Consider the following 27,398-nt stretch of genomic DNA (forward strand, 5'->3'; position numbering starts at 1 on the left):
CCCTCTATGAAAGCGCTTTGTGAATGCAAGTAGTAATTGCTTAAATTGCACCAATGTCTCTAGTTCAGCACTGTATTTTGCATAATCAGATGCTTCTGAGAAGTCCACAAGGAGGCTGCATGAAGGGAACAACTTTCTTGTTGGCTCCCACTCAGTAATTTGTATTTGGAGGCAGGCTGCCTCAGCTGCATGAAAACTATGTGGCACCTTCATGTAAGTAGCTGGAGGCAGGGCTGTTCCTCATGAGTTTGTCTAGTTGCCTTTTAAGATCAGCTAGTGTCACGTCTTGAAGTGGATTTCCTCATTATGCCAGTGTGTCAATTGCCTCTTCTAAATCTGAGGCGAGTCAAGTGTTGGGGTTGGGGAATGGATTATGAAGGGTCTGGGTTTGCACCAAAAGCACCGTCTACAGTGACAGCCTTAGAAAGTCTCACTTTCTGCAAGACTAGCTGCCTTAATAAGTTCTCTTCGCCCACTTAGTTGTGAGGGTAGTCACTCCATCCTATACAAAGAATAATAATGGGGCAGGGCAAGTATAATGCTCTTTCACTCTGTAGGTGTGATCATATTGACTGGGGAGTAGTTCCTATACTGCTATTATATAGGAGGTCAGTCCTCTGAAAAACTAAGTGTTCGAAAAAGTTATGAGATGGAGTGTGGGGACATACACAGTCCTGGTAATTCCAAAAGAGAACAGGAACTAAGGCTGCATTATGTTTAAACAGTCTTCTGCCTATATGTACTCACATACCCCTGTTGAACAACCAGAGGTCTGCCCATTTGGGTGCCTAGCTATAATAGCTCTCTCAAGGCAAGAAGGTGGTCTCGTGCACAATCAGCTTCATACTTGGTGCAGAGGTTGGGCAACTTGTTTTTTCTTTTAACTGTACAGATTTTATATTACCAAAATAGAAGTGAATACTAACACATTAAGGCGATGAAAGGGTATATGTTGTGTTAAATATCACTTCGAGCCAGGGCCATCTAAGCTAACAGGATGAAATGCACAATTCTTTCTCCTAAAGGCTATAAAAGGATCAGGAAGGTTTTTCTGCAGGTGGTAAAGGGGTAGAGAATATGTGGTCCTTCAGATGTTTTTAGACTCTTAACTCCAGTCAGCCCCACCTAGCATGGCCAGTAATGGGATAGTGGAATTTATAGCCTGGAACATCGGGCAGGCAAGCCACAGCTTCCCCACCCCATGGGTTCAGGCCAGCTTCCCACCCCATGCTTTGCAATACAAAAAAGTCAGACACAAGGAAGGACTTTCCAATGATGTATGCAGTGTAAGCTTCACCTAGTGGGGAATATTCATACTGCAGGGGGAAGTAGAGAGCAAGTGTGAGCCATGACACAATTGCAAGCAGCAGCGCAGGGAGAAAATTCAGTTCCCATTAACACAAGCAGACCAAAAAAAAAACCACGCAAGAGACCGGCTCTGCAACTGCAGACCTGTTATGAAGATACTTGCATTGATTTAAATATATTACATACATTTCTACAGTGCATAAGAACGATACATTTCAGTTCAGGCTGGCAAAAAGGAAAAGAACCCATGCCTGGCATCAAGTACATCAGCTTCAGCCTGGCACCTCAGGCATACAGCAGGGAATTGTCCCCCAAGTGAGAAAGAGGCAGACCCCCCCACATACAGGGCACCAGGCGACTGCTCTTAACAGCAGAGAAGCTGGACTCGATGCAAGGCTTCTCCTCGCAGGCCTGGGTGGCAGCCAAATCAGCAACACCCAAGGAGAATTCAGGACACTTATATTGACAATTTCAGAGGGAAACTTGATGCCAGGGATTTAGCACAGTAGCTTTCAGGAAAGCAGCATTCACTGTACCATTCCATTGCACACGGGGTGTAAAGGGACTCGGTATGGTAGTGATCCTAATGTGAGTGCTTCCCCTTATGAGGATACAGTGAGGACATTTCCCCCATGGCAGCAGGCAACCCCACCCAGAGAACCTCCTCCCCCCTCCCGATTGTCAATGCCCAAATGCAGCCCAAGGGAAGATTCTTCCTCTGGCAGTGGCCTCTTTTCTGCCTCCCGCTCACCCCAGCATGGGCAGAGAAGAGGCACAGCTATTACTTCCTCTAGGGATCAGACTAGATGGGTGTGAAATACTAGCCCAAGGCTAACAGTGCTAGGATATAGTCATCCTCTCAGTTGCTCCGGCACTACATGGAGAACAAGTGTGTTCACTTGGGTTCAATTATTTAAAACCAATGTTAAAATCTACTATTTGAGGCATTTACTCCCTTGCAGAAGGGAAGGAAGCACAGCAGTTATACTCTTGCAGGACCTACCTGCTAATATTACCCCAGGCAGACAAAAGCTGCACCAACAGACTCTAGTCCGACCCTTAAGTTCTTCTTTCCTCTCTATCCCAACTTGCATCCTCCCAGGAGCAGTCGGTAGCAGCTGTGCTCCTTATGGATGGCCCCAAGACATGACTCTGTAGGACCACGGATAACAGAGCAAGCCTAGTGGAGCAGGGTCCTCCCCCTCCGCTGCAGGATAAAACAGGGTGCAGGGAAGGAGGGAGGAATATCAAGGCTGGGAGTTGCACACAGCAGGAGCACCTCTATCCAACTCAGATCATCCCCCTTCATCGCCAGCCTTCCCAGGCAGAAGACCCTGGGGTGTTCTCCACCCAGGTGGACATTAGAGGGACGGCTTGAAACCAAAGGATGCTGCATGCAGGCACCTGCTGGGAGATGCTGCCATGCTCAGGCTGGGGAGCGGACGGGCATTTCCAGCCCGCAGCAAGAGGGGGGGGAGCAGTCAGGTCTAAGGAAGGGCCTCCCTTCCTGCTGGGAATGTGCAGAGTTGAGGCTGACTGGTAGCGCCTGCTTACATCTCCCACTGGCAGCAGCACAGCGGCCTCAGTCTGGAGGATTGGCTGCCCGCTGTCAAGTGATAACTCGGGTTCCTCGATGAGTCGCAGAGACCTCTGCTACCACCAGGAAAAGAAGGGCTTGCGGCTCTGGAAGCTTTGCGTGTACGACTCACTGGCAGAGCGCTGGTGGGAGCGAGCTGTCTCTACAATTACAGGGGGCATCTGGACCAGGTGAAGGGGGCTCTTTCCATCTTTCAAGGCCTGGGTCAAATTCAGGATCTAGGAAGAGAAGAGGGGGGAAACTTGAGTGCCCGGAGTCAGCAGGAACCCAATTGTAAAGGGAGGCAAAGACAGCCCAGGAGATCCCATTCCTCCAAGGGGAGCAAGGAGCATACCTGGCCACGCATGACGGCAATCTGCTTGTGGAACTGGCCCCTGTCAAAGCCTGGATCTTTCTACAAAAGAGACAGCAACAGATAGACAGACACGATAAGGGTGGGTGCTGCGTACAAATCTCTTGTCTTCTGTTCTTATGGAGAGGAATAGGTGCAGTAACCCTCCCACAGCATCCACACAAATTATTTGCTCATGAGCAGAATGAATAGAATCACAGGTGTACTTGCCCTGGTGCCTGTGGTTACCTTGAAGAGTTCATAGAGGTCTTCTTCTAAATCCTTGATAAAATTAGGGTCTGAAATCTTTGGCAGTATCAGATCCTTGATCTCCTGGGAAAAGGGCACCTTGGCCTGGGGCAGCCATGCCCAGTAGAAAGGGTCTTTGGAGAGGTGGGGTGAGACAAAAAGCAAATGTTAACAGGCTTGTTACGAGGGCAACATCCCATAAAGGACACTGAAGATGACTCAATCCTAGCACTGGAGACCCTGAACATCCTGGACTCCACATGGAAACACAAGGCAGTCAGCCCTTAAAGAGCACCCTGGACCAGCCAGAAACACTTGCTTACTGGGAATCTGCTTGGGTTCTAGGGCTTGGGACTACTTACATGCTCTCCAAGAATCTGGATGCTTGAGAGGGAAAGCCAGGCCATTGTCAATGGCAGCCAGTTTAATTATAGGCTCCTTCACCACTACCCATTCTGAGTCCTACAGAGAGGGAAGAATGTTGAACCAGAAAAGGGTACTGTTGTATTTGTTACTTTTTACAGGAAAATGTTTAAAACCAAATATAAGAACAAGAGTAAAACAATATCTAAAATGTTCGTACACACACACACACACACACACGGGGTGCTCTGCCCCACTGCTCACTGTTTACCAACCGCAACTCCACTTCTCTTCCCACATTAACGCTCTACAGATTCCCCTTCCCACCCCGTGCATCCACTTAATCCCCTTTTTACCTTCCCAAACTAATTTTTGAAGCCATTTGTCTCTTCCATTCTGCAGCTCCGCTTTGTCCTCGTTTTCAGCACCGCAAAAGCAACACAATGGGCACTGCTTATACTACCAAAAGTTCTGACCAAGCCCTACCTCAAATCCTCTCTGCCCCCCTTCCCCCCCCCAAGGCCCAAAGGGAGTCCAAGCATTGCTAATGGGCAAAGTGAGTCTAGCATTCCTTTGACACTACCTTCTCCCTCCCCATTTTGCTCCTCTGCAAGCTTGCTAGAGCCATGATGCCAGCTTTCTCTTTTCTGGCACTCACTGGAAAGGGCTCAGCAACTTCTGGACTCTCCCATGTCTTGGTGCCAGGCTATACACTGAAGACCAACTTTTGATATCACTCAGAACTAAGGGCTGTCACTCCACAAGCAGCAAGTTGTCAGCTAGTCTACCTGTGCCTAAGATGTGTTCAGCAGTTACGGCACCTGATTAGAGACATTCCCTTAAATTTGGCCCTTCCTCAACGCTGCATACCAATTCCTTCTAGTCCCATACTGCCTGCTGCTGTAGAACACAAGATAGATCCCCAAGTGGAACCATCAGAGCAGCATGGACCCTACTCACCCGCACGCTTGTGCTGTCCAGAGGACAGTCATACTTGATAAGCCAGTTGTCATTTCCCCGGTCTGTGGAAAAAGGAAAACACATTGATAAGACAGAGAAATCTCACCACAGATAGCAAGATGCACATTGTAGTATTAAAAAGTGGCGGTGGGGGGAGAAGAAGTAAGACACATCATCAAACTGTGTAATCTGGCAGCTTACAATCTTTCAGTCGTTCGTCCCCTATTATTTGGAGAAGGCAACCTTATTCCAGCCTGGTCATTACTGCTCATGGTTTGTCAAGCCACAGAAGAATTTCCCATGCAAAACAGCAAGGCAATCCCCTACTATCCTTCCTTCAGGGGAAGTGGAAGCTGCAGAGCCTGCATCCTAAGCTTGGGAAGATGCTCAGCCTTCAGGTAAGAGTATCCCAACTCTACGAGGATTTTAGGACCATAAGACTACCTATGGCTACAGCAGGGCTCCAGGTTGGAACTCTGCATAAATCACTTGCAGGCTATCCATCACGTCTTTGACACAATGGTTTGCCTCAAGAGCCAAGGAGCACCAGCACACAGCTATGCAGGGCTTTAGGTTAGTGGAAGAGCACATGCTCCATATGTAGGAATTTCCAGGCTCAGTCCCTGACATCTACAGATAGGGCCGGAAAAGGCTTTTGAACAATCAATGTAGAGAATACTGAGTTAAAGTGAACCAACCATCTGACTTAGTAAAAGGCAGTTACCTATTATTCCCCTCAAATACAGGAGGAAGTCCCCAAATATAATTGACAAGGAGACAAGGTCACAGGAACCCAAATGACAATAGAATATAAATTATTGAAACATGAATGTAAACATGTGCAAGTATATGTGTGCAGAACACAGAAGCACTGTGTAGAAAACAAGGAATTTTCCCCCAATTACTATAAATAGTAATTGATGAGATCTCCAGGACTGTATCATGTTGCATACCTCTTCAAAAACAAATTGGAGAATGATTGTCATTTCATTTTCTTACGATCGTACCTATAGACAACGTTGTGGGACATCAGAGGGCCAAGGAGTTTCGGAAGTAGCATACCAGGGAATATGTGCATTGAGCAAGGGCTACATTCAGAATAGCAGAGCAAAATATACATCCCTCTTCACAAGGCTTTCCAACAAGTAATATCTCTCCCATCAGATTCCTCAGTCGGCAGTGCTCCCACCCTATGGGCCAAGAGCTGACACAGAACCTACCTGTATTGCGAATGATGTAGTCCAGCACCACCAGCCTCTCAAACTGCAGCAGCAATTGGCGGTTCGTATTCTCTGGGAGGGGCTCAGCCTCAAAGCGCCGTAGCCAGTAATCTGCATCCTTGTAGCCTTCCACAAAGAGCTGGAAGGAGCCCACCTGAGAGCAAGAGGCAGGTGGGTTAAGGGAAGAAAGCCTGGCTCAGTGGCACAAAACATTTCTGGGCACCTTAAACCTCCCCTACCTTTGGAGGAAGCCCAATTCGGTGAAACCTCTGCCCCACTTTTGGCACTTTCTCCAGGGCCAGGCGTTTGCCCCGGGACTTCACTCGGTCAATGGCGCTGTAGTTAAATGTTTCACTGGCCAAGTACACCACCTGTGGACATGGAAAAGAGATGACTTTTAAAAAGCATAATCCATAAATGCCACACTCTGCTATTTACAGAACATGGTAAAAATCTAGGCATATACAGATCTGCCTACTTTATTAAAAACAAAATCTACGCACCTCAAATTGTGAGCATAATTTATTGACCTGAAAAATTACAATGGGGTGGGGAGAGTAAAACCCTATACCTTCTAGCAGCTTTGTTAAAAAGTAAATAAAAGTATATAGTACTTTAAAAGTGATATAAACATTCCATGCTTATGGTTACAACTTTTCTTCATCTGTAGTCAGGTTCTTCTAACTACTTCTACATGTAGTTCCTATCCCAAAACTCAAATATGGAGATCAAACTCAAGAATGCAGTAACCAAATAACCTAATTAATGCAAAAACCAGCAACTCACCACACTTGGCAAAGGGCATTTTTTTTAAAGAATGAATGAATGGAATATAATAATTCTGGGACTACTCCCAGTTGCTTCTTCCCTCAATTGCTGTTCTCCCTGCTTCTAATCCAAAGCCAGAAGTCCTCACTGGGCTAGGAGTGAGAAATATCAATAGATATATAGGAACAAACTATTAAGAGGCAGAAGTGGGGGCTGGATGAAAGGCAGGATTTTATTATTGAGGAAGTAGGCACTGGGGATCCCACACAGAAACACAGAGGTCTATATCCAGGCATCCTATCCACTATTAAATCCTGCAGTCTGCTTCCTCCTCTGTCCCAGGCTCACCTTTGTGCGGGGAACAATGTTCAGTTCCAGCTTCTGGTCAACAAGGCTAGCACCAGCCTCAGATAAGTATCCCTGGTTAAGAACAAGGCAGTCCCTTCCGAAACAACAGGGGCAGCACAGTTTCTGCAGCCACTTTGTCCACTTAGGGTTCAGCTGCCCATAAGGTTCCTCATTCTTGGGTTTGAATACGCCGATGATTTTCTGAGATGGACAAAAATGGGAAGTTGGTTAATTCAAGCTGGGCAAGGCAAGGGCAGCCAACCCCCACAACATATGGCAAAGTACCAGGCTCTTGCCAAACAGATCAATATTGTAGAAAGAGAAGGGGTTAGAGGTCTTCTTTGCTAAGAGCTGCACATTTACAAGAATGCTTCCAGTTAAAACATACACATCCATCACAAAGGGACCTGGTGCCCTACTTTTCAAGAGCAGACCTTCAACCAATAGTTCTCATTTTTCACTCCCAGGAGTTCAGGCAGCCAAGCTGAGTGTGCATTCTCTGAACAAACATATTACCTAGGACAACAGTTCTTAACTGCAGTGGGGAAATCTGTGACCCTCCAGGGGTTGTTGGACCCAGCTCCTATCAGCCTCAGCCAGCATGGCCAGTGATCAGGAATGATGGGAGTTGGAGTCCAACAACATATGGAAGGCTACAGGTTCGCTACCCTGTCTTAATCAAATAATTCCAAAATTAAAAACTGCTAAAGTTACCGGTAATCTCTTTAGCCTGGAAAAGAGGAGACTGAGAGGACATATGATAGCCATCTTCCAATATCTAAAGGGCTGCCACATGGAAGATGGAGGAACCTTGTTTTTGCCTGCTCCAGAGGCTAGAATTCGAACTAATGAATTCAAGTTACAAGTCAGGAGATTCTGACTAAACCTCAGGAAGAATCTTCTGACAGTAAGAGTTGTTCAACAGTGGAACAGATTTCCATGAGAGGTGGCAGGCTCTCCTTCTTTGGAGGTTTTTAAGCAGAGGTTGGATGGCCATCTGTCATAGACACTTTAGCTAAGATTCCTGCATTGCAAGGGGGTTGGACTAGATGATCCTTGGGGTCCCTTCCAACTCTACAGTTCTCTGATTCTATAATCCAGGTGCACAAAGACCTAAATAAGCAGACTGATCAGTTCCACCTCCTGGGACTGATTGGCTACACCTCACTGGTTAGGTAGGTATAACAAAGTTTATGGCATCTCTAGTTGGGAAATTTACTAGGAGGTTTCACTTCCCTGTCCACATAGTCCCAGTGCTTTAAATTGCATGCTGAGAGCTACAATTAGGTGCTGCATTGGCAGCGGGGGAATGGGGCCTTCCACCGTAAAGCAATGTTTCAAACCTTTTGAGTTCTGGTTCCCTTCTAAAACTTACTCTCCCTCCCCCCACACACACCTTCTAAGCCCACTCAACCTCATTGTCAGTGCTCTCTTTAGCTAGGGAGCGCACAGAGAAGTTACTGTGGCACAAATATCCAGCCTTTCCTACCACAAGTCCTTTTGGGTTCTCTATAGATTCCCACCCATGGGCCTCAGAGAAAGATTGCCACGCCATTTTTTACAACAGTGAGATGCAGACAAGTCAAGCAGCTGCTGCTTCTCATCTCAGGATGACGCTCAGTCAGGAGACAAAGATCCTGGGGAACTCCGGAAAGGAAATAAAGTGTACAGAGTGCCACGTGTTGCCAAAGACTCTTTCCGCCCCTCCTGATACTTTGTAAGCCTGGTAGACTGTGCTCCACAGATAAAGAATCTGTGGCCCTCTAAGATGTTGGACTACAACATCCATCAGCCCCAGTTGGCATGGCCAATAATATGAAAATCTGTAGTCAAGCAGCCACTGGAGGGCTACAGGTTCTCCACCCCCCTTCTCTGTCCCCACACCAACAACAATACTAGCATCCCATACAAGGTTACCAAAGCGACAGGCACACAGCTTAGGAAAGGTCCACACTGAGAACTCTGGAACAGCTTCTGGGGACTCAGCTAGAAAGAGCTGGGCACTTGGCTTCGGCAAAGAAAAAACACTTATGCTTTGTTTATGCATTCTAACACTGTGACACCAGATGGCGCTGTGGAATTTCATTTTTGCTAACCCGATTTCTCATACAAAGTTTGCAATGCGTGAAACGTTTCTTTGATGTGTCTAGTTCCAGCCTAGGGCACTGATTTAAGGAAGGAGCAGATGCATGCGTGCAACCACTAGATGGGGCACTAGTTGATTACTTATTACTTACAAGCACCAGGCCATTTACTGCCTACACTATAGCCTGGCCTATTCCACGAATGCACCAACAGCCGGTCCTGGATTCTGGGTAGCTGAAACTGCACGACATAATTCAACATAGGAGGCTACCTTCCACAGAAGATGCTTCATGAAAACAATTTATGAGCATTTGTTTTTTAACAGAACATACTAGGCCTCACGACTGCAGGTGAAGCCTCTGAAGATACAATGGGTATTTCTACTAAAAGTTTGAAAATCAAATACAAGGAGTAGGGTTCCTTCCGTCAGCAGCTCCCTCCCACCCACGGCTTTTTCACTCATACAGCTCTGCCATCAGAATCTTCCAATTTGTGACCAAAAAAAGGAGAGATGTGCACACGAAACACATCCAACGCAAAAGCAAAATTGGCATGTTTTTTCCCTAAGTTCTGGATTGTATAGTAACAGAAAGTTGGAGCTTCAGCACACAATTCTAGATATACCAAATATATTCAAGGCTCTTAGTAAAGGGGAGCTAAGAGTTAAAAAGAATGGGAGCATTGTGGCTGGCATAGAAACCAGAAAAAAAATGTTGATACGATATCTTTATTGTCATTGTCCCTTGCGGAACAATGAAATTGAAAAACTACATAAAACTACATAAAAACTACATAAAACTACCACGAAACTACATAAAAACTACATAAAACTACATAAAAACTACATAAAACTACCACGAAACTACATAAAACTACATAAAACATTCAAAAACCCCTAAAAACTCCAAAACCCCATTTTAAAAGACACTATACTACAGAGACCCCTTATGCTGCGTTTAGAACCAGAATTGCATTAGCGTAGAAACTGTTTTTCAGGCCGGCTAGTCCTGGCCTTTATAACCCTATACCTTCTTCCAGAAGGCAGAAGCTGAAAGAGATCATTTCCGGGGTACGTACTGTGCTGTACTATGCTGTAATATGTACTGTGCTGTAATATGTAATAAGCCAGCCAGGCTCCTGGATACTATATATTCCAATGCCACATAGAGCTGGGCCAGGCCTATGCTTTGGAAGATGCCATTAAACATGTCTGTTTACCTGGGTGGGGAAACCCTGGCAATCTACCAGAATCAAAATTCCTCATTCCTGACACCCCTGATTATCATGTATGCTGGCTGCTCTCACTTTCCCTCTCTAGGCAGCTGCACTGCTGAGGAAGCCATGTCTTCTAGCTGGTCAGTTCCATACTAGATGTTAGATAATTCTCTCTCCCACCCATGTACCAAGAGATGACTTTTTAAACCATGGGGTGGAGAGGACACAAGAGTTGCCATCACAGTTAGCAGAAAGGCAGGGTCAACAGCGTATCTCCAGTCACACATACAACAGTTATATCCAACCATCTACCAACGGCACACACATATAAAGAGGTCAGGTCTAATTGGCAGCAACTAACCCAGAAACCATAGTCTCCCCTACAAAGCTCTGGCTGAAATGGCTCCTTTCTAATGAACAAAAACTGAAGGAAGTAGCGCTGCATCGATCCATTTGCCTTCCATCCACCTAGAGCAGCAGCACAAAGACCAGGCTGACTCATCCCGGCGGAATCTCCCACAAACTCAGCTAAAAGAGAAGTGAATCCAAAACCCAAACCAGACAGGAAGAAGAAGCTGGATCACTATAACAAAAACTGACATGGCCAGCAAATAAGTCATGCTTTTCATACAATCAACACATGCAACTCAGAAAGAGGAAGCTAAATTAATCTGGTTAGTTATGACGGGTCACAAGGAGAGCCACATGGCCATGCACACAGTCAGTCCTCACATAGGCATGAAGAATACACTGCAGCTGACCGGAACCACAGCTCATGCTAATCCATTTATATAGTAGGATCAGTTATTCGAAAACTCAGCCCACAGATCCCAACACAAGACAGATATGCCCAATTCCTTGTAAGTACAATGATATAGCAAGCCAGAGGAGAAAGCAAAGCCTCAGGATTATTCTCTGCTTAGATTTATTCATTTACAATACTTATAGCCTGCTTTATAGTCTCAAGGGCTCTCAAGATGGCTTATGGAAAATAAAATCGCACTCAATTCTAGTACAGGAACAGAAATGATATGGTGCCCGTATATATCCATGATTATTCAATGTTCCCTGCCTTTTTCATGTTCTTATCAAGTGTCATACCAAGCAGCAGCTCCCATGGAAATCTTAAGGCAAGGGAGTAGGGCTCAGAAGCTGGATCTCACTCAGTCCATGATAGAAGCAGTCTTCCCTTCCTAGAAGCAGGCAAGGGAGTGGAGCAAACAAGAAAATAATGGGCTAGAACTTAAAAAGGGTAATGCTATTGAATCTACCAGACCTCCTCTCTTAAGGCATGGTCAAGCATGAATGCATACATCTTGCTTTCATTCAATACCTGCTTACCCAAATCTGCTTGAAAAAAACAAAAGTAGTATTGCTTTAAAAAAATACACATGCTGTTAACAGCAGTAACAGAAATGTCTGATACAAAACAATAAAAGATCAGATTTCATCGTACACCATTCACACACCCACACCTACCTAACTCAGCTGATGAGGACCTCAGACGAGGTATGAGTTGCAGGCAATCTTACCTCTCCATTACTAGAATTAACAAACTGAATAAGAGGACTCAATCTGCTTTTTAAAAACTTCCAATGACATGAATATCAGTGTTTCCCAGGACAGCCCAAGTACGTTTACTGCATGGAAGGTTTAACACATTAAAAACCCATTATTGTGCCCTTAATTTCACTATTTACATAGCACTCCTACCAGCAGGCATGCCATTTTATAGTGCAACAAGAAAGAAAATCTTGTTTCAAGGAGTTTGCCATCTAAAATAGGCACAAAGCAGTTGATCTACCATTCTTTATAGAATTTTTTATACCCTCTTGACAAATCTGGGTTTCAAACGGGAAGAATTAAGTCACTAGATAAACAGTCATTGATGTCTGCTAATGGGGGAATACCCAAAGCAACATATGGTATTCAAAGATTAGAAAGTAGACTGGGTAAATATTAGCAGTGGTGACCTGGAATTCTTCATAGCAAAGGGCAACGGGTAGAGTACATAACCTGAAATTTGAAAGAGGCCAGTCTGAATATTCTTCCACAAATTAGGCATGTATAGTTCTTTCAATTTTTCTCCCAAAATAAAACCCGCACCATCTTGATATCTCAGCCAGCTCCTACAGATATTTAAAATGCAGAGATGAGCTTAAAGAACAGAAATTTCAATGCCAGTTTTATCCAAAAGGTCAAAAAGTTCAGGAAGCACACAATCAGGAAGGGAAGCTGATCAGCTGCTCCATGGGCATAGCTAGGATTGGGGGGGGGGGGAGGCAGAACCTCAGTTAACTATGTATTTTTTATTTTTTTTATTTATTTTTTTATTTATGGGGGGCAGTAGCCCCTTCCTGCCCCCCCAACTACATCCATGAGCTGCTCCCAGACACCAACCATCATTCTCTGCAAAAGGGACTATCTGCCTTACAAGCATACAGCTGATGCATCAGCAAGCACACAAGAACTTCAAGTGAATTTGTTCAGCTCTCCCTCTAATGGGGTCATATTCAAATGAGCTAGGTTTCTTGAGCCACTTGTAAAGCGGAGCTGCGAGCTGGAAGCAGTATTAGTTGAGTAACTTTTGGTTAAACTGCACACTCACACTAACAAAACAATACCATATAACCCCTGCTCCAAACCCATCTGAACACTGGGGAAATCAGCAGAGAGTTTACAATGTCCAACCACATTCATAGGAGCCAACTCCTAGGGACCAAGGTACCTTTGCCCCCCCAATAAAATATTTGAGGGGCCAGGGCTCCCCAAAGTTGATGGGCATTGCCATTCAAATGGTGTGTGTGTGTGTGTTGTCATGTGATCAATTATGTGGGGCAGAGCTTACATCCCCCACCATATTTTATTTAAGTTGGCACCCCTTGCCACACTAAAGTTATTGTTACCAAAGTATCTATGTCAATCTAATTCCTATCCATATGCCCTCAAGTACAAGAACTGTATGGTATACTCTAGCACGGGTCAGCAAACTTTTTCAGCAGGGGGCCGGTCCACTTTCCCTCAGACCTTGTGGGGGGCCAAACTATATATTTTGGAGGGGGGGAATGAACAAATTCCTATGCCCCACAAATAACCCAGAGATGCATTTAAAATAAAAGCACACATTCTACTTATGTAAAAACATGCTGATTCCCGTACCATCTGTGGGCCGGATTTAGAAGGCGATTGGGCCGGATCCAGCCCCCGGGCCTTAGTATGCCTGCCCATGCTCTAGAAGCTTACTAAGAAGAATCCTGTGCCAGTAATACCGCCTCCAGTAATACCGCCTAGGGCAATTGGGCCACCTGCCTCCTTATTCAAGATCAGAAAGAGACAGATCCAACTAAAGAAACACATTATGAAGATAAGGCCAAACTAAATGCCAAGAATGGGTAACAAAAAACGGGTATCCTCCCCTACCCAGACAACCGAACAGAACTAATAATCCAGGACAGCAATTGAAACCAGAATACCAGCTACTAAAGCCTTTAACTGGACAAGGCTATGCTGGCCTCTGGAAACAGCCAACCGATACACTCCAAGTCCAAGATAACTTTACCCAATTACAACAAAACACCTCAACATGTCAAGCAGTACTGTGCCTCCTCATTGGGTAAGAAGGCCTAAAGCTTCTAGCTTTATTTTTTGTATTATTTCCCAATAACCATAGTATTACACTGACAGCAACACTATGAAACAAACATTGGAACTGTGAGATGCTAAAGAGCAAGACCATACCTGTTTGTAATATATTTACAATAATAAAACTGGTTCTGTTTAAGAATAAGGCCTACACTTGGCTGTTCCTCCTAGGGGAGAAGGGCACAGCTGACAGATCAGCTGTACTTGATGGGTTTTACTGAGCACTGTCCTTTGGCCACATCTACTCCAGAGAAGGGGAAAAGAGAGAGTGCAAGCAACAGCAGAAATGAGGAAAGGTAAGGAGATAGAGATTAGAGGGCACCTACTAGAAGGCAGGGGGGACGCGGGTGGCACTTTGGGTTAAACCACAGAGCCTAGGACTTGCCGATCAGAAGGTCGGCGGTTCGAATCCCCGTGACGGGGTGAGCTCCCGTTGCTCGGGCCCTTCTCCTGCCAACCTAGCAGTTCGAAAGCACGTCAAAGTGCAAGTAGATAAATAGGTACTGCTCCAGCGGGAAAGTAAACAGTGTTTCCATGCGCTGCTCTGGTTCGCAGCTTAGTCATGCTTAGTCCACATGACCGGAAAGCTGTGTGCGGACAAACGCGGGCTCCCTCGGCCAATTAAGTAAGATGAGCGTCGCAACCCCAGAGTCGGTCAGGACTGGACCTAATGGTCAGGGGTCCCTTTACCTTTACTAGCAGGCAGGAGTGTCTTGGAACAAAGAAAGACCACCCTACACTTAAGAAAACTGGTCAAGGATGTGGCAAAGGCATACACACGATCCTACCATCATCTTCTTAACCTTACCCATGATACTAATTCTTAAACACATTTAGCGCTTTCAAGTGTTCAGAGGGCTTCACATACATTATTATGACCCTTGTAAAGTCAGTCAAAGGCCAGCTAGTGAGTTCCCAGCTGAGACTCCCCGGCCCCTGGTATCTTAGTACAAGGCAGGGCGACCACTTGCCAAGATCAAGTAACCACCTTTCGGCCACCCAGACCCCCTCGCTCCCCCACACCCTGGGCTGAATAGTCTCCACACACCCACCCCAGCCCTAATCCTCTCACCCCCTGCGGGTCCTTGACGAAATAGCTGCCGCTAGAGCCCTGGTAGATGCGCTCCGGGTAGATGCCGCGCTCGCTCGCCAGCTCCGACTGCCGCACCACCTCGGCGAATTCTGGGTCGTCGGGGAATTCATTCCGGGGCTCCCGCTCCCCGCGGGCCGCGGCAGCCGCTGCCCCCAACCCAACTGGAGCCTGGACCTGCGCCGCCCCGGCCGACCCTACCGCCCCGCGCGCCCCACGCTCTGCGCCCGCGCCCCGATCCAGGAGGGGCTGGCGCTCCCGGTCGCGGCCACCTGCGGGAGAGCCGGGCGGCGAGGGGCAGGGCGGCGGCGCGGAGGGGGCGCTGGGGGCGGCGGGGCAGGGCGGGGAGCGCACGGCCCCTCCGGGCACCCCATACCCTGCGGCCGGCCCGCGCTCCGGAGACACCAAGGGGCTCGTCTCATCCATAGAGGCCGAGCCCGAGCGAGGCGCGGATGCAACTCCGGGCACTTGCGCGCACAGACCAGGGCACCGCCGCGCTCTGCGACTCAGCGCCGCTCAGTTCGGATCACCTGACACCGGCCCCGCGGCCACCGCCGTTTCCGCCAGAGCGGCACCAGCCAATCACGCCCCCTGTTTACAGGGCGCCCGGAAGCCTCGCCCACTAAAGAAGCCGCCGTCCATTCGCAGAGCTAGGCCCGCCCAGCTCGCGGAAGCCCCGCCCCGTGGCTCGCGAGGCCCCGCCCCTTCATTGTGTCTCGCGCGCGCTCCCTCCCACCGCATAGCTAAGTCATGCGTTCGGAATGGAGAGTGTGCGTGGAGATGATGAGCCGCTCTTCCCACTCCTCCTTGCCTTTCAGATCCGTGCTTTTCCTTTAGGCTCCTGTCTGCCGTCATCGACGCTGGTTCCCCAAGCACAGCCCACATGGCACACCGCATAACATTTGTAAGGGTCGCCTTTCATTGTGGTGAAAGGATCTCGTCCGTCCCACTCCTCCATTGCAAAGACACGCCCACGTGCACTGCACTAACCATCCCTTAGCGGTCTGTTGACTCCTTTCACTGCATTGTCACCATATTTCAATCCGTGTATATTTCAATCCGTGACTTTTTTAAAAAGCACACGGAGAAAGGTTTGCCATATCGGGTGCTCTCATTACAGTACTGTATACGCCTCTTAGTAACCTGTCCCTTCAATAGAGAAAACAATGCACGTCCCACTGTATGCTCTATAAGCGACCCTGTCACTCCAGTAGTCCCAGGTGAACTGCACAGATCCTGGGAGCTTCGTCGTGTTGACTTGCAGCAAAACAAACAAACAAAAACAAACCCAGTGATATCTTATGGCCTTTGAGGACAAACAGATTTATAAGTCCTGGTAGCCACAAAGGGGTACTTTCAAGTTATGTGAAAACTCATTAAAACCTAGCAAACCATCTTCACAATGGGAAGCTAAATGGATGCATAAAAATGGTATTGCATCATCTGTATATTCATGGTCTCTGTGAATTCACCCAGCTCACTTTATTCGGATGTAAAATAGACAAATGACTAATGACTAACTCCAATTGTAAGGCGGGAGCAGCTTTAAGAATTTGTCCTGACCCTTTGAAGTGGTCCCTTGGGTCACCTGACTGTTGTAATCCTCTGCTGCCCTTCCTGTTTTAAGATATTCCAAAATTGAGAGAATGGCAGAGTGCATCATTTTAACAATGACACCTGCCATTCTGAAATGTTGGGAAAGAATGGCTATCACCATCTGCCAAACACCATTTGAACCACCACCATCTGGGGAGGTAAAAACTACCTATACTGTCAAAGGCAGTATGCTTCTCAATACCAGTTACTGGACACTGCATTGCACTCGGGTCCTGCTTGCAGGCTTCCCATAGGCAACTAGTTGCCCACTGTGAGAACATGATGGTGAACCAAGTGGGCCATTGGCCTGATCCAGGAGGTTCTTCTTAATGCTTTTCTGATGTTTAAACATGAAAATGGAATGGCTGTGTCTTTAAAAAAGAAAAGCAGGGTCTTTGTACAGTTTGCATGCCTTTGCATAAGTATGTAGTCTGCTGACTTCTCAACAATCTGTGTTAATTTGACATTACAACAATGCAGTTATGGGCTGTATACTGCTCTCTCTCGCCCTCTCTTTTTCTCTTTGTGTGAACAATAGAGCAACAATGGTGGTGTATCAAGCTGTTCTTCGGAGAAAGTGTGAAAAGATAGAGCCTTTGCATTCTAATTATCTAAGATATTTGACATAAAAACTTAGTAACACATGGGGATAGGGTAGTGTCACTTATCCTTGTCTGGTTGTATAACTAAAATAAGGAGTTATAGAGTGGAAGAAATGTATTTTCTTTTACCAAGCAAGGTTGGTTTAGCTATATGAAAGCTTAACAGCTTCAAATAATTATTCAACTAACAGTTATTCCAATACTTTGTATCCATTTTATATTTTATTCCTTTCAGCCTTTGTGGCCAGTATGGTAGGTATAATGCACTGAACAGAAAAACAGACAGAACTAATCTGGGCAGTACGCATTCCATGATTCCAAGTCTCACACACCCAGCATGGAAAAGCAGTATTTATGTGGAGAGCAAAACAAAGTGACTTATTGAATTTGAGATGAATGGGACAGAAGATTGGTCCCCTTGCTTATTCTTACACTACTGGCTGATCCCTGGATTGTGTGGTACAGACAGAAGTGACCCATAGCTTGTCAGTCTGACTACCTATACTATTAAGTCTAGCCTAGAATTTCCAGGTCAATAGGAAGCTGAAGACTTGCTTTGATCTCTCACCATGATATTTGCCTGACCTGTGCAATAAGTTTTCCAGTAGTAACAGATCTCAGGCTCCTCCAGTACCAGCAATCATAGCAAGTTTCCTTTAGTCCACCTGGTGAGTTGTGACCCACAACTAGGTCATATCACAACCTAAGGTGGAACACACCAGCAATGTCAGCATCTTTTACCTTTTTTTTTTTAGTCAAATCCTTTTGGAAGAAGAGAAAAAAGAAAGGTTACGTCAAGAGTGCTGTTGCATTCAGGTCCTGCTTGTGAGCTTTGTGTAGGCATCTGGTTGGCTGCTGTGAGAACAGGATGCAAGACTAGATGGCCTGATTCAGCTCAGCTGTCATTAAGTTCTTATGCTATTGAAAACAAATTTTGTAGGACAGAGAGGGCAAGGGTTGAAATAGGACATCTCATCCACTTAACCTATATAAATTACTTTGTTGGACTGCTTTACTATCCCCTTTTATGGAATTGCCTCAAACATATACGCCTGAAATAAAATTCTACTTTGTTTTAATACTAAGATTTGTGGTTTATTGTCTGCTGTGGGAGTGGTTATTAAGTTCCCACTTGAATAGACAGATCAAGAGTACCTGATCTGCGAAAGTAGCACCATACATTTAGAGATGACACATTCCAAGTAAATAAAATTGTGACATAGCAAAAAAAACCCACCAAACAAACATTTTAAATTATGTCATTCTTTGTTACTTTACAATAAACAAATGATACACAAACAACACACACACCCCTGATTTCAGAAATGTCTTTTTCTTTTCAAAGTAGCATCCGCTTTTTCACATTTTCCCTTTTTTAACCATGAATTATGTATTTTGAGGACAGCAACAGGAACTTGCCCTCAAAGGAAACGAGTACAGGAAGGCCTCAACATGGCAGCTCCTAGCCTGTGGTAGGAAGGAAAGAGATAACTCTTGCCCCTCACAAAGATGGCCGCCCTGTTAAAAAAAATAGAAAAAGGCGGGGGGAACTCTCCTCGCCCTTCACAAAGAAGGCTGCTGTGGGAAGGGCGGGGGAGCTCAGCAGGGAGGCTGGGCAATGAAGAGGCGCGTTACTGCGGGTTGCCAGGGCAACAGCCAACGGCGTGCGCGGATGGTTCCTGGTGGGCGGTAGCCCTGGGTGGTGGGTGTGAGGGAAGCCTGGCATAACTGACGGAGCGAAAGGAGAGGAGGGAGGAGGAGGAGGAGACGGCGGCCGATGGGGGGAGACCGAAGGGGTGTGGGGCTGGTGGCAGCTGCGGAGAAGCTCGGAGCGCAGGTGAGGGGCGCGGCCGTCGGGGATGCCGCCCAGAAGGGCTGAGGGGAAGCGGTGCCTGGGCTGGGAGCCGCTGTGCGGAGGCTGCTAAGGTGGGTGGGCTACTAGGGCTTTGGGGTGCCGCGGCGGACGAGAGCGCCCACAAGGGCTGCATGGCGAAGGGTGGTAGCGGGGGGCTGCCCGCCGCGGGTGCACGAGAGCCAGCTGGGCCCCGCGACCGTGGGTGCCATGCACCGTGCATGACGCCGGCGCTAAAAATTGTGGGTGCCCGGTCCCTTCCTGGGGAATTTTGTGGGTGCTGCTCGGGCACCCAGGGAGTTGGTACCTATGATCGGGTGGCTGGAGTAGCCGGAGTGGCACTAGGGCATGGGCGTGGCTTGGCCGGGCGGCATGGCGTGACTTCAGCATCCTGCAAGGACCCGAATTCAGGCGCGACGCTGTGAGAGTTGGGGGGTTTTGTTTCGTTTGTTCGGCGATTGTGATTTTGCACCGTGGTGACTCGGGAGTGTTGAGGCTGCCTGAAAGGCATTTTGCCGCGGCTTGAAGAGCTGGAGCAGAGACATAATAGCGACACACTTCTCTCTTTGTAGCTGCCTTTCTGTTTTAATTGACTCATGCCAGGCTCCCGCTGCCCGGTAAGACGACCTGATGGTTACTGCCAAATTCTGCTGGTTTCCGAGTGGGTTGGGGTGTCCCTCTTCACAGCTTGAGAAACTGTTACACACGCCTGGTTTGCTGCTGCTGCAGAGCAGCTGGGATCGCTCTGCTCCAGCAATCTGTTGTAATTGTTTCCAGGGAAGCAACAGCCATCGCGTGGTCCCTCGGAGACTAGGCGAACCTCATCGCCTCCTCTGTAGCCCTCCAGCCAGCGCTGGTCATTAACAAGAAAATTCTTAAGTATATCTTGCCTTCCAAATGTGAACAGATTAAAGTTGTATTTTCATAAGGATGACTTTTTGCTGCAGTTATTTTGTTGGTTTGAGTGTCTTGGTAATTTGTGGTAAAAAGAGTAGTGATTATTTACATCTTGACATTTAATGGACCTTGAGCCTCTTATATCTTCTTCTGTCTCCTGGACTTGTAACAGGTTAACTGCACTATTACATGACTTCAAGTCTAAGGCTAGCCTCAAATCTGGGCTCCGATTGTAGTAATGCTAGTTTCTCTGCTGTTCTACTACAGCAGCAGTTTGGTAGGTGAGCACTACCATATATTGATTTGCTATCATTCACTGTAGACTTTGAAAATAAATTAACCATTATTTATTTCCAGAACTAGGTGCTAGTCCATTGGGTCTAATGGGGCACTGCCCCACCAACCTCTATCTGCCCTCAGCCAGGTCCCACCATGCCTGCCTTCCCACTTACCACCTGTCAGGGGCCATCAGCTTCCTCCTCCCTGGTCTCAGTGTTGCCCCTGTAGTATTCAGCAGGCAGGATTATGGGGACAAAACTAAAATTAGTTGACTCTAGATTCCACCTATCTGCTGCCCCTGCTAGGGTAGGGTGTTTCTATTTGGAGAGGTCTGGGTTCTAGCGCTGCAGCATCTCCCTTTTCATCTAAAATCAAACGTAAGTTTTACTCAATGAAATTAACTGAAAGACCCAATGAAATTAATGAACATGACTAAGTTGAGTCTATTAACTTCAATGTACCAACTCTGAGTAAACCCAAGTTGAATACCACCCCTATTTGCTGTCTTCCAAAAGGTAGGCATTATCTTAGGTGGTTGCATTTCTGTCTTCCAGTAATACAAATTACACACATTTCCCGTTTCTCATTGCTTTCCTCTTTCCCACAGAGCTTCCAGGCAGCTCATGTCATTGCCTGCTGTGAGCTCATTTATGTAGTGTACATCCTTCCTTGCTCAAGGGGCTCCTTTCTCTTTTGCTTGCCAGTTGTATATTCCAATTACAAAGATGCTGATATACAGATGTTTTGTCCATTGTTCTGAATGTTGTCTGTGTGGAGTCCTCAGAGTTATGATTTGGTTGAAATTGATAGGCAACACTTTTGATTTAAGACTAGCTCTATACAATATGGAATTCATTGCCACAGGATTCTGTAATGCCCACTAGCTTGCATGCCTCTAAAGAAATAAAAAGAAAGAAAGAAAGAAAGGTTCTGTCTGTTTGGGTTTACAATGTATGATAGCCTGCAGCACAACCTCCAATGTTTCAAAATTTCACGTCTTCCTGAAGGAGGAGGGGTGTGGTTTGGGAATTCTCATCGATCCAGCTCTGTCTCTGGAGGTGCAGGTGTCTGCAGGTCAGTAGTGCCTTTCCTGTACCAGGATACCTTGACCACAGTTGTCCATGCATTGGTAATGTCACAGCTAGATTACTGCAATGCATTCTATGTGGGGCTACCCTTGGGGTTGCTTCAGAGGCTGCAGCTGAGGCATAATGAGACGGATAGATTGCTGGGGCAAACTACCACCTCCATATAACTCCCTACTTGTGCAATTTGCTTTGGATGCCAGTCTGCTGTTGAACCAAGTTCAAGGTATTGCTTCTTATGTACAAGGCCCTATGTGTCTCAGGACCAGGTTACTTGAGCAACCACCTCATCCCTTACACACCCAGTAGGTTATGAAAGGTCTTCTGTAAGTTCCAAAGATTTCAGAAGCCTGCTGCGCCGTAACTCAGATCAGGGCTTTTAGGGCTTTGAGATTGTTGTTTAGATGAAGATTAATAAATCAATGATGATAATAATAACAATAATGTCATTTTATATATTTCTTACTTTATTTCATAAAATTTATTCACCACTTGATTGCAAAAAAACAAAAACCACCCTCAAGGCAGTTTAGAACAACATGGTAATTATTTTATTATTCAGCCCCTCCCCTTCCCTTGATCTGCCCTTGAAAGCTCCTTACATTTTTCTAAATGTAACTTGTCTTCCTGGACAGAGCCAAGTGTAGAGAGATTTGAATAGTAAACTTTCCTTCTGGCTATCCTTGCTTAGCCTGGCACAAAGGTTTCTGCTCTTGCCAAGCCATGGAGAGTTCCAGGCGGGTGTTTGGAATACTAAGCAAGGAATTCAACATGTAGGTTCTGCTAGTTGCTTTAGGATCTGTCAAACAGTAAATAAATGGGGGAGATGACATACATTAAAATACCCACCATCCATCCGCATGTAGTAAACATGTAGTACAAAGGGGCCTGGGCACTTTGCAGTTCTACTAGTCTCTTGCTGATAGTAGGAGATAGCAGCGTTTAATGCTGAAAACTGCCTGAATAAGCCTCTGAGATAGGAAGCACCAGGCTGGGTCCCCATCTGGGCTCCACACATGAATGTTTCATGGAGGTAGAGCCCTTTGTGCTGGACCTGCATTTGAGTCTAGTCTGGTGAAAAAAACCCAAGAAGAAATAGCAACGTGAGCCATAAGGCTTGAATTTCCTGTGGCAAGAATGGATACGTTTGTCTGGTGGAGGCAGGAAATTGCTCTGTGTGGCACTGATGTGGAGAAATAGGACAGGAGTCTGCAAAACACATATATGCCAGGTCAGCTCTGCGAGCTGAACTCCTGTGGCTTAAGCCTTGTGTGTCCTTCCCTACTAAGGTAGGATACCCTATTTTGGGGGGAACATGTGTTTGAGAGTTTTGCTCCTGCATACTGAGTGTGTTGTGTAGTAGTTAGAGTATCAGACAAGGACTAGGAATACCTAAATTCCAATCATGGCTCAGCCCATGAAACTCATTGGGTGACTTCAGCCCATTAATATTTCTCTCTCTCTCTCTCTCTCTCTCTCTCTCTCTCTCTCTCTAACCTACCTTACAGGATTGTTGTGAGTATTCAGAAGGGGGGGCAGGAGACATGCTGTCCCAAGTCCCTTGCAGGAAAGGCGGAATAAAAACTTAAAGAGTTCCTTATTGGATTGGGGATAACAAAATGGAATTATACTACCTTGTAATAAATATGCCAGTACAGTATAGACTGTTCAGAGTTCATACTGGTGGCCAAGGAAGGCGAGTCCACAACCTCCCTAGGGAGACCATTCCACTGTCAAACAGCTCTTACTGTCAGAAAGTTTTTCACATGCATGTTGCTCATACTGCATGGATCCAAAACTGGTGGATGTGGCTTCCCTGTCTCCTCAGCTTGCTGTACTTCTCCCTAGTTTCTGAAGTGCTCTTCCTCCCCATGGGCATCTTATCCTGTTTTCAAACTCCTGCATCTTTTCTTGCAGCTGTTGTCTTGCCTTCTTGAAAGCTGCCACCATGACCTTGACCAAGGGCTCCTTCACCTACTCCAGCGGGGAGGAATATTGTGGGGAGTGGAAGGAAGGTGAGTGAGGCTGGCCAAGTGCAGTGGGGTCCCCTCATTGAGCCAAGTACAGGGGTCTGTTCTTGGTGGACTGCATATAACTTCCTCTCTAGGGGCCAAACTACACATTACATTACCTGTATGGCTGTGCCTTTAAGTGCTGGGGGCTTTATCTGGACTTGGACCATAGCATGTGGGGAAGGAACTACAGCTCCTTATAGCCTGCTGTGGTCCCAACCTCCTCTCCCAGGTAGTGCTCTCTGCTCTGGTCCCACAAGTGCTCCCATCAAGATATGGAGAGAACAAGGAACCTCTTCTTGGCCACTGTATCCCATTGGCTGGCAGTTATTTATGTGTGGTGGTGGATGGCAAAACTTGTTCTTTAGGAACATGCATGTGATATATTGGAGACTCTGAGATCCTTCACTGGCTGCACAATCAAACTTAGCAACCTTGAGGTCCACAAAGCCCTTTAGGAACGATATTGTGTCTGCACTGTGAGTCTCTGTATGAATGCATACTAAGCTCCAGCATGCCTTGTGGATGGTAGAAGGAACAAGCAACAGCAGGGGTCTGTTACATTCTTTCTCTGTAAGACATATTAGCCAGCATGACCTCTACCACTGCCCACATACTATTCCTTTTGTCCCTTTTTTGAAATTAAAAGTGCCACCATAGATTTCATTGATTTGCTGCTAAATGGGCACCATGGTTCCCTTTTTGACAACTGACAAAAGAGCAATACTGCTTGTTCTCCCTGCCTAGGGCGCCGGCATGGTGTTGGGCAGTTGACATTTGCTGATGGCAGCATTTACCTGGGACACTTTGAGAATGGTCTCTTCAATGGCTGTGGGGTGCTCACTTTTGCAGATGGCTCCAGGTGGGTACAGGGCTGGGGGCACACACTGTTCTAGGCTTGCATTTGGTGCATGTGCATGACCTAAGCAGCCCCAAGAAAACAAGAATAAAAGGATGCTCTGTGGAGCAGGCCTCTCTGCTGTGTTGTTGGACTTGGAAGAATGTCTATTCCTTGCTATGCCTTGCATGAAGACCTTTTTGTATGTGAGCATGCCTCTGTGATTCAGAACCGTAAGCAAGCACTTCTTTGTCTTGGCTGTTACACCATCCTCATCCTGGGTTCTCTGTAGTCACTGCGATTACTACAGACTCAAGTTTAAAGAGCTCCTTAGTGATGCCTCTTTGGCTCTTTGCCTTCTGTCCAGAATACTGTGTTCCTCCTGGTGTTTTCAATTTCTGGCTGTATGCCATAGTACATTATTCTTACACAATCCTATTATTGGCGCAGGTACGAAGGGGAGTTTGTACAGGGAAAATTCAACGGCGTTGGAGTCTTCACACGGTATGACAACATGACCTTTGAGGGAGAATTCAAGGGTGGACGTGTTGATGGCTTTGGTGAGTACTGCAAACTCCTTGTTTGGAGTAGCCAAGCAGCAACACTGATCTTCTAGGGCTAAATCTATTTTGGAAGGACGGCTGCAGTGTGGGATGGGGAGAAGTGAGAACTAGGCAAACACCATCCTCCAAAGTACAGTATAGGCTGACATATACCCCAGTGCCTCGTCTTGATTCACAGCTCTGCATTCTCAGCTCTCCTGAGCTGAAGTCTTGCAAGTCTGATCCTCTGCCTTGAGCCCTGCAGCCCTGCTGAATAATAATGTTTTGTTTTCTTCCAAAGGGCTTCTGACTTTTCCTGATGGCTCTCACGGAATCCCCCGCAATGAAGGCTTCTTTGAGAACAACAAACTCTTGCGACGGGAGAAGTGCCAGGCAGTGGTCCAGCGCGCTCAGAGTGCCTCTAAATTGGCGCATGGCCTCACAGCATGATGGGTGCAAGCTCTAAAGCACCCTACCCCAGGACTCTCCCATGAAACTGCAGCTCAACCTGGGGGTTGGCAGGAGTGTGGAGTGCAGGAGTCACAGAGACAGACACCATCTCTAGGAGGTAGATGATCCCACATCAGCCCTGATCAGGTGGGCAGCCTACCCGAGTCACTTCCTTAAAACAGCCTGGCCCCCATAGTGTAATCCGGTGCCAAACCTCAACTTATAGAGCCACTGTCCCCTGCCAAACAGAGAGTCTGTCACTCCTGAGGCTGTGGCATTCCTTTGTCAAGAGCGTTCTCCATAGGACAGTCTTCTAGTGCCCCAGTTGCGGTGGGAACGGCGGTGTGCGTGCGTGTGTGTTACTGCTCCCACCACCACCTTAGAGGCACAAGGAGTGACTCACTAATGCTTAGACATCATTTTACCTTTTTCTTAGCTTGAGGCTAATGCAGCTGAGAGTTCATGAGATTAGATGGGTTGGTCTTCAGTGTTCAAGGGAGAAGTTGGAACTTGCATTTAGCACAGCTTCCTGTCACCCTCCACAGCTCTAAACCTCTGGTTTTCTCTCTTGTTGCTTCAATGGGGTTCTTCGTTCCTTTTATTTATTTATTTATTTTTAATGCAAAAATGGAAAATTTATATACTGCAGAATTCTAGACCTTCTGAATGTGCCTTTCCCCGATGTTGTACATCAGCCCAAAGAAGGAGACCTGAGCTGCAATGCCTGCCATCCTTTAGGCCCTAGAGTATATCTGGGACGCACTGCCATTGCTTTCTGCCACTGCTTTCTGATGCTTTATCCAGTTCACTTGGGCCATCCTCACTGTGAGTATTTGGATTGCCTCTTGGGTGAAAGTCAGCTTTTCTCCCTTATATAAGGTCTGTGCTCCTTGAACCGGAGGGAGAGATCTTCCAGAGCTGTTGCATGGCATCCATGCACCATAGTGCCATAGACACAGGGCTGCGTGTATTCTGCCCTTCAAAAATGACAATTCTATACAAAGAAAAGCTGAATTCTGCAACATGTATAAATTACACGGAAATAATTGGCATATAATTATTTATTTTGCATGATTTCTGCTTTTGCTAGTAATAGGAAAAGGCAAAAGTGCTTTGGAGAGCACTAATGCCGTATCTCTTGAACACCTGCGCATCCCCTAACTCTCTCTTCCACTTTCTCAGAATTTATCAGGCATTGCCTGAATGCTTTTAAGCCTATCTTTTGCTGCCTTAATGGCTAGAAATTTGCTTTAAAATATACAACCGAGTCTCATGATGCTGACTGCCGTGTCCAATATTGTTGAATGCAGTCACAGAGAAATGACATACACACAGCCCTGTAGATACCCAAAAGAAGTGGTGTCCATCCCCATTTTGTCCACTAGGTCCAAAGAGGTGGTTGCACTGAGATCTGGTAATGCTGTGTAGCTCTTTAGGAGCATTTTGGTAGGGGAAGTAAGTGAGCACTGGAGCCTTCAAAAACTTGAGTGTGTGCAGGGCATCCCTAATACATTTGCATGCAAAGCTGGGGCAATGATGTGGAAGAAAAGAAACAGCTTCTGGGAGGGTTCTCGCAGGCTGAATGGAAATATAGGGCTGGGCTAGCAGAAGGGGAAAGCTAGCTGTGGGATATCAGCCTGTGAAATGATGGGCTGGGGGGGTGAGTTGGGGCTGAGTGGCCTTTGAAGAGCGACTTAGTTTCTACCCAGCCACTTTGTGTTTCTGTGCACTGAAAGTAAACATGGGATTGTTTTGAGACTGGGGGGTGTTCTTAGCCAAGCATTGACCTGCATGGTGTGTGTCCCTAAGTGCCATGCTGGAGCCTCTTGTTACCAGCCCACCTCCACACTGAATGTCTGCGTGTCAATGCCACCCTCGTGCCTTTTGTGTCTCTGCCCATGTAAGGGCCTTGGCCAAATAAAGAGTTGCTGAATCTCTGCCTCCATGTCTTTTTTCCCCTATTGGAAGGATGTAACGTATCATCAAGGGTGGGCTGTGTGCATTCTGTAATAGCCTTTCTAATCATCTTTATGCTGGGAATACAGCAGCAGGCACACTCAGCTCTGTAT

General features: G+C 46.6%; 2 protein-coding genes and 1 long non-coding RNA gene across 5 annotated transcripts; 2 read left to right on the forward strand and 1 right to left on the reverse strand.

The window, feature by feature from the left end:
- Nucleotides 1-2,462: 2,462 nt before the first annotated feature.
- PI4K2A (phosphatidylinositol 4-kinase type 2 alpha) lies at nucleotides 2,463-15,713 on the reverse strand. Its single transcript, XM_081912263.1, has 9 exons — nucleotides 15,159-15,713; nucleotides 7,145-7,345; nucleotides 6,268-6,399; nucleotides 6,029-6,182; nucleotides 4,809-4,870; nucleotides 3,848-3,947; nucleotides 3,486-3,619; nucleotides 3,240-3,299; nucleotides 2,463-3,123 (listed from the first exon to the last, which is right to left on the reverse strand). The coding sequence occupies exons 1-9, from the start codon at nucleotides 15,600-15,602 to the stop codon at nucleotides 2,962-2,964; spliced, it is 1,449 nt and encodes a 482-aa protein (XP_081768389.1). The 5' UTR covers nucleotides 15,603-15,713; the 3' UTR covers nucleotides 2,463-2,961.
- A 626-nt stretch (nucleotides 15,714-16,339) lies between these two features.
- Nucleotides 16,340-18,453, forward strand: LOC309370600. The gene is made up of 2 exons (XR_014168625.1): nucleotides 16,340-16,512; nucleotides 18,130-18,453. It is a non-coding gene; the product is annotated as an uncharacterized lncRNA (long non-coding RNA).
- Nucleotides 18,454-19,065: 612 nt separating this feature from the next.
- MORN4 (MORN repeat containing 4) lies at nucleotides 19,066-27,266 on the forward strand. 3 transcript variants are annotated; one of them, XM_081912566.1, is made up of 6 exons: nucleotides 19,081-19,211; nucleotides 20,296-20,404; nucleotides 23,405-23,502; nucleotides 24,247-24,361; nucleotides 24,788-24,897; nucleotides 25,181-27,266. In XM_081912566.1, exons 2-6 carry the CDS (start codon nucleotides 20,313-20,315, stop codon nucleotides 25,327-25,329), a joined length of 564 nt encoding a protein of 187 aa, XP_081768692.1. In that variant the 5' UTR covers nucleotides 19,081-19,211; nucleotides 20,296-20,312; the 3' UTR covers nucleotides 25,330-27,266. The 3 variants fall into 3 exon arrangements, with proteins under 3 accessions (XP_081768693.1, XP_081768692.1, XP_081768694.1); XM_081912568.1 differs by having other exon boundaries at nucleotides 19,085-19,211; nucleotides 20,296-20,400; XM_081912567.1 differs by lacking the exon at nucleotides 20,296-20,404 and having other exon boundaries at nucleotides 19,066-19,211.
- The last annotated feature ends 132 nt before the right edge of the window (nucleotides 27,267-27,398 follow it).

The sequence above is a fragment of the Podarcis melisellensis genome (genome assembly GCF_964234715.1).
Source record: "Podarcis melisellensis genome assembly, chromosome: 5".
Taxonomy (NCBI): domain Eukaryota; kingdom Metazoa; phylum Chordata; class Lepidosauria; order Squamata; family Lacertidae; genus Podarcis; species Podarcis melisellensis.